This window comes from Centruroides sculpturatus, unplaced genomic scaffold (genome assembly GCF_000671375.1).
Source record: "Centruroides sculpturatus isolate CEXI.00-Female unplaced genomic scaffold, Cexi_2.0 scaffold879, whole genome shotgun sequence".
NCBI lineage: Eukaryota > Metazoa > Arthropoda > Arachnida > Scorpiones > Buthidae > Centruroides > Centruroides sculpturatus.
Window position 1 is genome coordinate 149,640 of NW_019385173.1, and position 13,019 is coordinate 162,658.

At 26.9% G+C, this 13,019-nt stretch overlaps 1 protein-coding gene across 1 annotated transcript in view; it reads right to left on the reverse strand.

Annotated features, from left to right (window-relative positions):
- Positions 1-13,019, reverse strand: part of LOC111635734 (trafficking protein particle complex subunit 10-like) — a 34,898-nt gene that overhangs the window by 15,662 nt on the left and 6,217 nt on the right. The window contains exons 4-11 of the mRNA XM_023380799.1: positions 12,731-12,927; positions 12,343-12,650; positions 9,324-9,571; positions 9,020-9,166; positions 8,607-8,837; positions 6,509-6,524; positions 4,872-4,948; positions 3,669-3,760 (exon numbers count right to left, since the gene is read on the reverse strand). Of these exons, the coding sequence (XP_023236567.1) occupies positions 3,669-3,760; positions 4,872-4,948; positions 6,509-6,524; positions 8,607-8,837; positions 9,020-9,166; positions 9,324-9,571; positions 12,343-12,650; positions 12,731-12,927 (1,316 nt within the window). The remainder of the gene's footprint in view (positions 1-3,668; positions 3,761-4,871; positions 4,949-6,508; positions 6,525-8,606; positions 8,838-9,019; positions 9,167-9,323; positions 9,572-12,342; positions 12,651-12,730; positions 12,928-13,019) is intronic.

The window sequence follows — 13,019 nt, forward strand, 5'->3', positions numbered from 1 at the left end:
TTCTTTTTCATCCTTTCCAGATCATTCCAGAAACATCCTTTTGTTTTACCCTTATCTACCAAAAATCTCAGCACCCTGGGAACTGTCGACCCCTCGATAAATCCCTTTTCCTCTATTCACGTGAGAAAATCCTAAAAGCTAATTGGATGGAAATCATGAAATATAGAGTTTTACCTAATTCGGGGAGTAAGCCAGAAGATCTCACAGAAGAGAGACATATTCCACATAAGGCTCCCTAAGGACAATGCCCTTAGGAGTACGCCACAAGATCTCCTAGAAGCCAGACGTATTCCATACCGATTCCCTAAGGCCAACGCCATTAGTCGTATCCAGCCGATTTTAATAATGAGTTAAGTTAGTAAGATACAGAAGAAATTATAATTATGTGCTTGTCAAGACCACACCATGAACTGAAGTATAAGAATTTAAAGAATTGAAGTATAAAGAAACAAAAGGTGAAGATAGAGAAATCATCTAGAGGTAGTATGGTTATACTAAACATTGTGAGCTCTCTCTCAACCGATTAATTTTAATTATTCCATTTTTGTGTAAATTTGTTTATTTTTGTTTTATTAAATTTTTTTTATTATTTGTTTAAGAAATGTCTCTCAAGTGTCTGAATCAGATCCTTGTTATCCGCGTATTCTAAATTTGATTAACTGGTGTCGGGAATCCTGACGTGAGGAAAAAGATGATTACACGATCATCCAATTCTGCTTGAATTAACCTATTTAGTAAAAGCACTCCACCCTTGATTTTCCTTGGATCTAGGAAAAGCCATTCTTTTTGACAACCAGAGGACTAGTTTAACAACTAGATGCCAATTAAGTGGTACAAAAGTAATAAATTACACTGTATCCCCGGCTAGCCCCTCACAAACTCAAATCAGAAAGGTACACTTTAATTCGCACCAACACCATTCAAAGCACCCCTCTCATTAATTATAATTAATGCATCTTCAGGTTAAACATTTTTTTTTTAATCATTTTAATACATCCATAAAACTAAAATTTTCACTGATTACAGTCTTACTTATTTACTCTGCTTAATGTTATAAGTCATTTATTATTGAATTGGCAAATCTCAAAATAATTAAATTAAACAATTCTACTATACTGTACATAAAACTATTTCAACTGCAACAATTTTTAATAACAGATAAATTGAAAAAATATCAATCAATATGTTTGGATTTATTTTATAGGCTGGGTAGATTTATAGAAACAGTTCAGATTAAAATTAAATAATTGAATCATCTCTATTTTAATATATAGTATAGATTAACAATTTTTGTAAGCTATGAAAATGTTTAATACTATTTTTCTTTTTAAAAAATGTAATTAAACTACATTTTTAAGTATCAAAAACCCCACATTTATTTCTCAAATAGACAATACTTTAAAAAGTATCTTCTCACTTAATCCCTTTCACATACCAAGAAATAACAGTATTGCTTTTTAAAGTACACTTTTTTAAAATATTTGAGAATTTTTGTAAATTTTCTATGTTTATATTTATCATTTACATCATTTTGGATTTTACATAATAAATTTCTAACCCATGTTTAAAATATTCACTTATTATTTCATACATATTTAAACATGCACGAAATAAGGGAGTTACATATTTCATAAATAAGATAAACAGTTCTTAAAAGTTAAATTTTATTTTCTGTTTATTGATATATAATATCAATAATACTTTTATGTAAATTATATTCCAAAATAAAATCATTTGAAATTCAAATTCTCAAATTATTTTAAATATTTATATACACACGTTTTATTAGTTAGAGTGATCCTTAAATGTAACACTTAATAACAGTTCTTAGAAAGCAATTCAAAACTATATATCATTATATTAAAAAGTTTATAAAATTATGAATATGTCTTGCTTTTAGAATCCAATTTCATATTCTAAAAACATAAGTAACCTAAACTGTCTATGGAATAAATGGAAGATAAATAAACTAATAAAAAAATTCAAAATGGCTTAGAAACTTTCTCAGCTTAAAGATAATTGAAAGCTAAAATATTGATATAAAATATTTCTTTATTTCCAATAACAAATAACAAATAATAATAATAATAAGCATGGTTATATTTAAAAATTTATTGAAATATTTTAAAATATAACCACATTGTTATTAAATATAAGAAATAAATTTTAGGACAAAAAGCTTCACTATATATGGAATAAAATATTTTATTGTTATTTATTGACAAGGCTATTTAAGGTCTTTTACATAAAAAAGTTTTTAAACTTTTTAAGCATTCTTTTTAATTAAAAATTGTAATATAAAAATATTTTAAATGAGTTTGTTTATCTCTTAGTACAAATTCTAACAGACTATTATAAAATAAGAGTTCTGAAATTTAATATTAAAACAAAATCTAACAATTTAACATAATAGTAACTCTGTAAAAACCCTATAAAGGCACAACAAAGTCAGATGGTGTTCACAAATTATAATACAGTAGAACCTCGAAAACTCGGCCTAATGTGGACCGAAGGGTGGCCGAGTTTGTGAAAATGCCGGGTTATCGGGAATGGGGTTAAAAAAAATAAGTACGAGTGTTTCCTCAGAAAATACTGTACTGTACTTGTATGTATTGTTTACTTGAGAATATAACAGAGAATAAACTGCCCAAATACCCTTAAACAAAGGAAAAGTACGTCCTTTATGAAGGCATAGAGCCTTTACTACATGAAAATGAAAATTAATGAATACACTGTGTACAGTAATTTACCTGATAAGACAGACCTCAGAAAAATTATTTATGAGAGCATTTATACTTTTATAAAGCTGTCTATAATGAAAATTAATTAACTAAGGATTTTTTTGCCCTGCCAGGGTGTGCCCGAGTTATCCGGAGTGCCGGGTTATCGAGAGCCGAGTTTTCGAGGTTCTACTGTATACAGAAAAGTATGTTAAATTTTTTTATTGCAAAATGAATACAATTAGTATAAATATAAATATATACTTGTATATACAACTAAGAACAACAAACTGTTTAATTTCAGTCATTAAATTTTTTTTTTTTTTTTTGGAGAAGCAATTTTTTAAATTTGGTTCTATCATCTTTGATCAAAATGCAATCAAATGCATAATTATAATCATCATATTATCTTCATTTTTTATCTTAAACATTCTGGTCAAATTATCTTTGAATATGTTGTTCAGCATTGATATAAAAGATCCAAGTAGTAGTATAATGTTAAATATAGATTTATGTATGAAAAAAATTCAACATAAATATCCTATCAAGAATACTAAATAATTGTGTGCTTTGAGACTAGGAAGAGATTTTAGTTTCTTAGTCTTTCTTTTATGGCCATAAATATTATTATTATTAATAGTAAACAATAATTTGTATTCAAAATTACATATGTTAATGATTTCCATTTATACAACCTTAGACATTTAAATAAAAATTCTTAAAAAGTCTTATTTATGATTTGAATCTTTTTATCAATTTTTTTTGATTTGTACTTTTAAATATCAACAAATGTTTAAATAATTAAATCTTAGGAATTTAAACTCAGAATTTAATCCAATTCTATGTATTAGAGTATCTTTCACAGAACACTGAAAAGCCTATTGAAATATTTCTTATATATTCTTAAATTAAATTCCTATTTATTTATAAATTTCAAAAATAACTTACATATAAAGTTGAGCCAAATCCCTTCCAATAAATCTAGCAGTTCGAATTCTTCCAATATGTTTGAATGTTCCCATTGTCAATTCAGATATTTCCTAAATACATATTAATCATCAATTTATGTACAAATATCATCAATTATCTATTGTAAAATGCAAAACTAAATATAAAAAAAATTATATTTTTAAACAAGATACTTTAAATTATAGATTTTATTATTTATAGATATACTTTAAATATTATAGATAATTGTTCTTTTAAAATCTATTTACAATGATTAAATTCTCTGATTTTTGAGTTTAACTCAAGTTTTAAGAGCAGTTTAAACATCTTAATCTTTTTTATAATTTTATACCATAAACAGTGATTTTTATTTTTCTAGTCATCTAAAATTAATTTTATATTTATGTATAATTTTATTATAAATTGTCTTGGAAAGGAACACTTTAATAAAGTATTCCCTTCCTACACTTTTCAGTTTTACAATAAATTTAATGAAAAATGAAAAACTTGAATATTTCATATAATTATATCATATTATAATCCCACATAGTGTTAATAATCACACATGGACAATGAAATGATACATGATAATTGTAATTTTATATAAAATCACTTTAATCTGTGTCGGTTGATTTTCTCACAGCAACTCCAAGTTATTACTTAAGACTTTATTGTAGTATGTAGTAGAAGGATGATAATTGTAGTATTAGTCTTCATATTATATAAAATTATTGTTTATACAGTAAATATATATATTTATAACTTATAGTTATATATTTATCACAACACAGAATTCTTTTGAAAAGAATTCTATTACATAAACATTCAATCCTGAGGATGGCTACTAAGTTAGTAGCCATCCCCAGGATTGTTTTAGAAAATTTGGAAAATTTTAGATAAACAAACAATTGTTGTTGAAACAGGCTAGAAACTCTTAATTTCTAATTAAATTTAATACAAAATAACAACTTAACCACCTCCTTTAGCCCAAATTATGTAATATTCTTATAATTAGTTAGTCATATTACAGCTAGAAAGAAAATCTGGCAGTACTGAATGATTATTATTGGTTTCACATGTAATTAAATTACTGCTTATTTGTAAATGTAAATAAAAAATAGTAATCAAATGACTGATATGAATTTATGATGAACTGTTAATAAAAACAGAAAATATGAAAAAAATTAATAATAAGTTATTTACCAAATAATGTTTTAAAAATCCATCCTTTGAAGAAAGTGATTCTCTTAATTTTGCCTGCGGACTATTGATTTCAGTATCTGAAAAATAAATTTATTTAATTAGAATATAAAAACTATTTTAATTAGATATTATACTAAATAATATAAAAATGATATTGTAAAATTCACTAAAATAGTAATTTAAAATGGAGCTTTATTTACTATTTATATTTTAAAAAAATTTAAATTTTCTAAAATATTTAATATTATAGTTATTTAAATGTTTATCAATTAAAGCAATACATAAAAAGCTAAATTTGATTAAAATCATTTTTTCAATCTTGATATTAAAATTTATTATATATCACTGAAATAAATGATGAAAAAATTAAAAATTTAATACATGATCATTTCATTAACAGAAGATATATTCAAGAATAAAATTAAGAAGCAATAAAAAATACATCATAATATTTATAAGATATGTAATGTCAATTTGCTAATTCAAAATTTAATTGGTACAGAGAATTATTAAAGAATTTTACAGACAATGATGATGAATCATTATTATTTGAGAAGAAATCATTTGAGGAGAAATTAAAGTTTATTTTATTTTACAAAAATATAATTCATTTTGATTTTTGGAAACATTAAACTTATAGCTGATGTGAAGTTTCTGTTAATATACTTGATAATAAATATATTAAAAAATTATTTCCGTTGAAGCAGTAATATTCTTTTTATCTGACCTTATATATTTCAAAATTAAATCAACATCCAAAAAACAAATCTGTAAATGTCAGACTGCAATAATAGTAAAATGGAATTACTATTGTAATTTAAAACATTATTTTTAAGATAAACTATCATATCAATGAGTAAAAAATATAAATGAAATTTTTACAATTAATATAGTATGCCATAATTTTTTAACATATTAATTCTTGTATTTGGGATCATCATCATGCTGTCAATTATAAGGTTTTCTTTCTTTTTATGAACACCAAAAAATCAGTCCTTTGATTTAGTGCATTAATGTTTTGATGTTTTAAGGATAATAATATAACCATATATTGCTATAACCATGTTTTTGAATCAACATATAACCAAATATGCAAACAGAATTAATTTAAATAAACAAAAAAGAACTAAAAACTATTTATATAAATATAAAAAAACTTTCAATTTTATAAATAAAAAAAAGTAGTTTGTCTCAATGTTTTAAATGAGATAAATTGAAATATTTGTTCAATAAAATTACATATATATCATACAGCTTCAAAAATATTTCATGCTATTTGCATGTTTAAATATAAAAAACTTTATTATTAAATGTATCTTTTTGTTGTTTCGGTGCAGTAAATTTATTATTAACTCATTAATTAAACACAAAATTGGCCAAAATCAGCTTAATCCATTTAAGATAAAATTAGCCAAAATTAAAGTAATATGACTGGTTTTTGTATACAAGTTCCCCTTCTAACCTAAGGGATAAAGCAATTTCATATCCAAGTAAAGAAGAAATTTTCAAATCTTAGAGAGTTAAGACATCAACATGTAGAAAATTGTTAATGATTAAACAGTAAATATCTCTATATTTGAAAACTGCAATTGTTCTACTAACAATGATAGCTATCTACATATAGACAAATGACATACCTTCTACCAAAACATTCTGAAAATATAAGAATAAATTTAAGAAATAAAAGAAATGTTTTTGAAAAGTATCCTAAATATACTAGATTTTTTTAAATTCCTTTTCCCCCCATGTACAAAACACACTTTTTTTTGAAAAAATAGTTTTGTTCAGAACTTAATTTTAAAATAAAAGTAAATATCAATCTTATTACAATAAAATTTTAATAACTGTTTTCAAAAGATCAGAATTTTATTAATTTTTCTTTTTTCTTGAAGCAGCTTCAAGAAATGATGTTATTGTTTTAGTTTGATTTTCTGCAGTTGTGAGAACAATATGAGCAATTGCATATGAGAAATTGCATATGAGCAATTTCAGCATTAAAATTTTTATTCCTAGACTCAAGGCAATTTTGCAGCTTTGCAACTGTCTCAGCCAGAAGTTTTTGTGTAGCATTATTGTAAGTTCCTTTTATTTTGTGAGAGTTTATTCGGTTTATTTTGAATCCTTTTCTTCTACAAGTTTGTCTTTCTGTAGCTCATCAACTTTTTTCTTTTCAATCTTCAACTGAATTGAAATGTCAACATTTGGTCCCTCCATTGAAAGAATCAGCATTTTCTGCATTAGAATTTAATCTTCTTTTATGACAACAATGATAGCAGATATTTTTTTTTTATCTGCTTCAGCATAATCTAGCATAATTGTATTTAAAAATTGTGCAATCAAAGATGCTGACATTATTTCTCTCTTATTTCTTATATTTAAATCAAGGCTTTCCAGTACTTACAGCATATTTTGATTTAAAAATTTGTCATGATCTGAATGTATTTTGTTAGTATTTATATACTTATTAAATACAGTACTTCACCCTACTTATCTGCATACCACAACAGGATAATGATAAAATAAGACTCTCTACAACCAGTAACTGGTGCAAAGTATGACTAAATAACAAATGTTTTCATAACCCCTTCTGGGTTCTTTCTCAGGTTTTCTTAATTAATTAATTAATTCTAAATAAGCTGGATCTTCCAAAATCATTCAAGAATATAAAATGTAACAGTAAGATGAAGAGTAATTCAAACACAAATTATTATCGTATTTATTTTCAGGCACTTGACAATTTTTATCATCAAGTTTTTATTTAGTTGATATGTGTTGATATTACACACGTTTCGGGCATTTATTGCCCCTCTTCAGCCAACTAAAAACAAAAGTTTAACACCATAAAATTACAAATAACAAAACTAAATAAAAACTTGATGATAAAAATTGCCAAGTGCCTGAAAATAAATACGATAATAATTTGTGTTTGAATTACTACTAATAACTACTAGCACNGGAAAAATAATACCAATTGATTAAATAATTAACATTTTTCAGATCCGTTATGAAATTGAAATATATCAATATTTTCTTATCGAAAAAGTTTAGACAATTAGGATTATGTATTGGTAGAAATCCTTCTTACTTTATCGTCATTCCGGTGATTGTATCCGTGGTATTAGCTACGGGTCTTCACAAGTGGTACGAAGAAACAAATGTAAAATATTTAATTGCACCCAAAAATACCAGACACGTTATTGAAGAAGCCTCCATAGAAAGATTATTTGCAATGAATCTATCTTCCGATGCACACATGGGAAGGATGAACAGAGAACCAAACATAGCAGTACTTTTAGTTACGGCAAAAGATGAAGGATCTGTGCTTCGAAGAAACGTATTTCAAGAAATTATTGAACTGGATAAAACTGTCCAAAATATAAAAACTGCAGAAAATTTTACATATAAAGATTTATGTGCAAGAAATAACAAGAGATGCTTCGAGAATTCTATTTTATTAATGCAAGATGAAGTCGAAAACAACACTTATTCCATCAAATACCCTTTAAGCGAGAGAAATGAATTCGATTTTCAATTAACGAGTCTATTTTTAGGAGGAGTCGAAAAAAATGCAGAAGATTACGTTAAAAGTGCTAAAGTATTGCGGCTTGTTTATTACTTTAACGACTATTTGAAAGTTCAAAGAAGCAGAGTCGAAGAATGGCAAAATCTCTTTTTAGATCTTATTGAATCGAGTAATTTTCAGTACATAATCGTCGATCGATACACAGCGATTACAATTGAACAAGAGTTGTCTTCTGTCGTCAGTCGAATATTTCCACGAATACCGATTGCAATGTTAGCAATAGCAATCTTTTCAATGCTGACCTGTTTGTATAACAATTGGATCGAAAGCAAACCTTGGACAGGAATAATTGCATTAACGTCGGGAGGAATGTCTTTGGCTTCGTCATTTGGATTGATCATGTATTTTAATACACCGTTTGTGGCTCCTGCTGGATCTATACCCTTTTTAATCATAGGTAAGAGTTACTTAAAACTTTACCTTTTAGTTTAACCATATAAATAATAATCATTTACTTGTTAAGATTTAATTATGATAACTGATTTTAAATAGAAACATGAAGCAAATATGAAATACTTGATTTTTAATTAACATTATAATTTAATATTAAATCAACTACACATACCTTTTGTCTAGTATATTCCCAAAGACTAGCTGTATATAATGAATAACTTTCCATCTGTGTAGAATCACTAAATCTTTCACACGTTTGTAATACTTCTAGGCAACTTAATATAACCCAGGATGCAAGAGAGCCTGGAGACATCTCAACCTATAATTAGAAATTAAATATCAAAATATATTATTTATATTGTTTATAACCAGTCTTATCTATAATAAACATGTTACATGTTTTATAAATGCAACTTTCATGTCAAAAACCAATCTTAAAAATATCTTTAAAAATCTGCTAACATGTTCAAATTTACCTCCAATATTCGAAGTTCACCAACAGTATTATATAAAAATGGAAGCGTTCTTTGTGCAACTTCCCAAGGTCTACAAAGTAGTAGTAGTAAATTACACTGCCTGGAGAAGAGATAATTTCTGAATTCTAATAAAGAGCCTTGATCCTTTTTTATTATCTCTCTAAGACTTAAAGCTACTTCACGTAATAAACAGAGACCAGCCCATGAATTACAAATCTGCGTGAAACTTGTAAGCCAATCTGGCATACCTAATACAAAAATTATAATAATAATCAATCCTACATCTATGGTCAAATATAAAAAAATTCGATCAATCATTCTTACTTAGCCGAATATTTAAATTAAAAAAATAAATAAATNACTAAATATCGCTGTCAAGTAAAGCTGCCATGCCATTCAGAGAGACAGCTCTTCCCTAAAATTAATGCATGTGGACTTGCAGTAAGCCTTAAAAAATCTCAACCACCCCTAACCACTTGAGGTGTTGTGTGTGTGTACTATAGTAAAGATGATTTGGGCTCTGGGGAAGTCTGCTGTAATATCAGGTTCTGTTGCATACATGGAGAGTGCAATGGTACTCCTATTATGCTGTATATCTGATTTATGATCACATATCCTGACCCCCATTAAACATTTGGACTAGTAGGTCTGAAATATGCATCTTGAAATGCATTTCAATTAAGATGAAATAATTATATTTTTTGGTGAAATACGTAATGAAAAAATCTAACTCTAACTTTGCTTTCAATAGGAAAAAATATTACTATTAAAAACAAGAAAAGATTTTAAAATACTTATACTTATTATATTCTAAAATAACTTTATAACACCACATACCTGAATATGGATTTTCTCCCATCCCTGCTAACAAACCAACAACAAGGTGAAGATTTTCAGATGAAGCTTCCATATCTGGCATTAATCCATATGAGAAATTGCATATGAGCAATTTCAGCATTAAAATTTTTATTCCTAGACTCAAGGCAATTTTGCAGCTTTGCAACTGTCTCAGCCAGAAGTTTTTGTGTAGCATTATTGTAAGTTCCTTTTATTTTGTGAGAGTTTATTCGGTTTATTTTGAATCCTTTTCTTCTACAAGTTTGTCTTTCTGTAGCTCATCAACTTTTTTCTTTTCAATCTTCAACTGAATTGAAATGTCAACATTTGGTCCCTCCATTGAAAGAATCAGCATTTTCTGCATTAGAATTTAATCTTCTTTTATGACAACAATGATAGCAGATATTTTTTTTTTATCTGCTTCAGCATAATCTAGCATAATTGTATTTAAAAATTGTGCAATCAAAGATGCTGACATTATTTCTCTCTTATTTCTTATATTTAAATCAAGGCTTTCCAGTACTTACAGCATATTTTGATTTAAAAATTTGTCATGATCTGAATGTATTTTGTTAGTATTTATATACTTATTAAATACAGTACTTCACCCTACTTATCTGCATACCACAACAGGATAATGATAAAATAAGACTCTCTACAACCAGTAACTGGTGCAAAGTATGACTAAATAACAAATGTTTTCATAACCCCTTCTGGGTTCTTTCTCAGGTTTTCTTAATTAATTAATTAATTCTAAATAAGCTGGATCTTCCAAAATCATTCAAGAATATAAAATGTAACAGTAAGATGAAGAGTAATTCAAACACAAATTATTATCGTATTTATTTTCAGGCACTTGACAATTTTTATCATCAAGTTTTTATTTAGTTGATATGTGTTGATATTACACACGTTTCGGGCATTTATTGCCCCTCTTCAGCCAACTAAAAACAAAAGTTTAACACCATAAAATTACAAATAACAAAACTAAATAAAAACTTGATGATAAAAATTGCCAAGTGCCTGAAAATAAATACGATAATAATTTGTGTTTGAATTACTACTAATAACTACTAGCACGGTTTCAAAGTACCAAAGTAAGATGAAGAGTTCGAATAAAGGGAATTTATGCACGTGCATTCCCTGTGTCATCTTTAAATAAGATTAAACATTAAATATCGCTGTCAAGTAAAGCTGCCATGCCATTCAGAGAGACAGCTCTTCCCTAAAATTAATGCATGTGGACTTGCAGTAAGCCTTAAAAAATCTCAACCACCCCTAACCACTTGAGGTGTTGTGTGTGTGTACTATAGTAAAGATGATTTGGGCTCTGGGGAAGTCTGCTGTAATATCAGGTTCTGTTGCATACATGGAGAGTGCAATGGTACTCCTATTATGCTGTATATCTGATTTATGATCACATATCCTGACCCCCATTAAACATTTGGACTAGTAGGTCTGAAATATGCATCTTGAAATGCATTTCAATTAAGATGAAATAATTATATTTTTTGGTGAAATACGTAATGAAAAAATCTAACTCTAACTTTGCTTTCAATAGGAAAAAATATTACTATTAAAAACAAGAAAAGATTTTAAAATACTTATACTTATTATATTCTAAAATAACTTTATAACACCACATACCTGAATATGGATTTTCTCCCATCCCTGCTAACAAACCAACAACANTAATATCGAATGAATTTCGGTGTAATATGCGAATATCAACCACAGGTAAAAACAAATATTGTTAAGATATGTTGTAATTGTCAATCTATTTATTTGAATTTTGTGTAAATTATAAGAAAGCCATATTTAAAAGCCCAGTAGTCAAGCTGCTATCTACGACCCTGTTTGTTCTCCAATGATTATCGTCGACCTTGTTTGTTATCCAAGTTGTATATGAAATATGAAATTGTCCATCCTGTTCGACATCTGTACAATAGTGGTTTGTGTTTTATGTTGGCTGAAGAGGGACAAATGCCCAAAACGCGTAATGAAAAAGGCGTCCCAACTGAATAAATAGTCAATAAGTTGCCAAGTGTTGATATATGTCACCTTAGTGTGTCTGCAAAGAAACAGCTTAATAACAACAACACGGTTTTATCAGAATCAAATAAATTTCTACTTGTTATTTTTTATATGATAAATTAAGAATCTTAAATAAATTAAATCTAACCTCCTACATTAGAGTTGATTACAAACTGAGTGAATAAAGCATCTAATTCATCATATTGAACCAATGCTTCATCATACAATCCTAACATTTCATATACAAAGGCCAATTCTTCTTGAAGAAAAAAGAAATCCCGAAAATTCCATCCCAATTCTTTCCTCTTCTCTCTCCTAGTTCTCATGTGTTCCTCATAAATACTTAATTGTCTACTATATGCTTGTAACAACAATTGTCTCAATCGACGTAATAATGTTTGCCAGGATTCTGTAGCTCTTCCATCTGCTTTACAAGGATCCAGAAGTGAAACACATCTGTAAATAAAATGATCTTTAATGTTTTTCATTGATTTTCCAATACTAATTTTCTATTATTTCAAAAGATTAATAGATACCTTTCAGAATTCTTACTAGGAAAATCATTTTTAATTTTATCTAATACAGTAGTCCTAGGCAGTAATTTCTTATTACTTCTTTTAGAATCAGAATAATCCACTACTACAATTAACCAGTCGTGGATATTTTTAGATTTCAATTTTGACATCCATAAATTTATATCTTCTCGAACGTTATGTTTGTAAGATTCCACATCCTAGAAATTATAAATATATTTGTAAACAAATTATCTCTGAAGTTTGAACTTAAACATCTTTAGTTAGTTATTATAATTCTTAAATTTTTCTT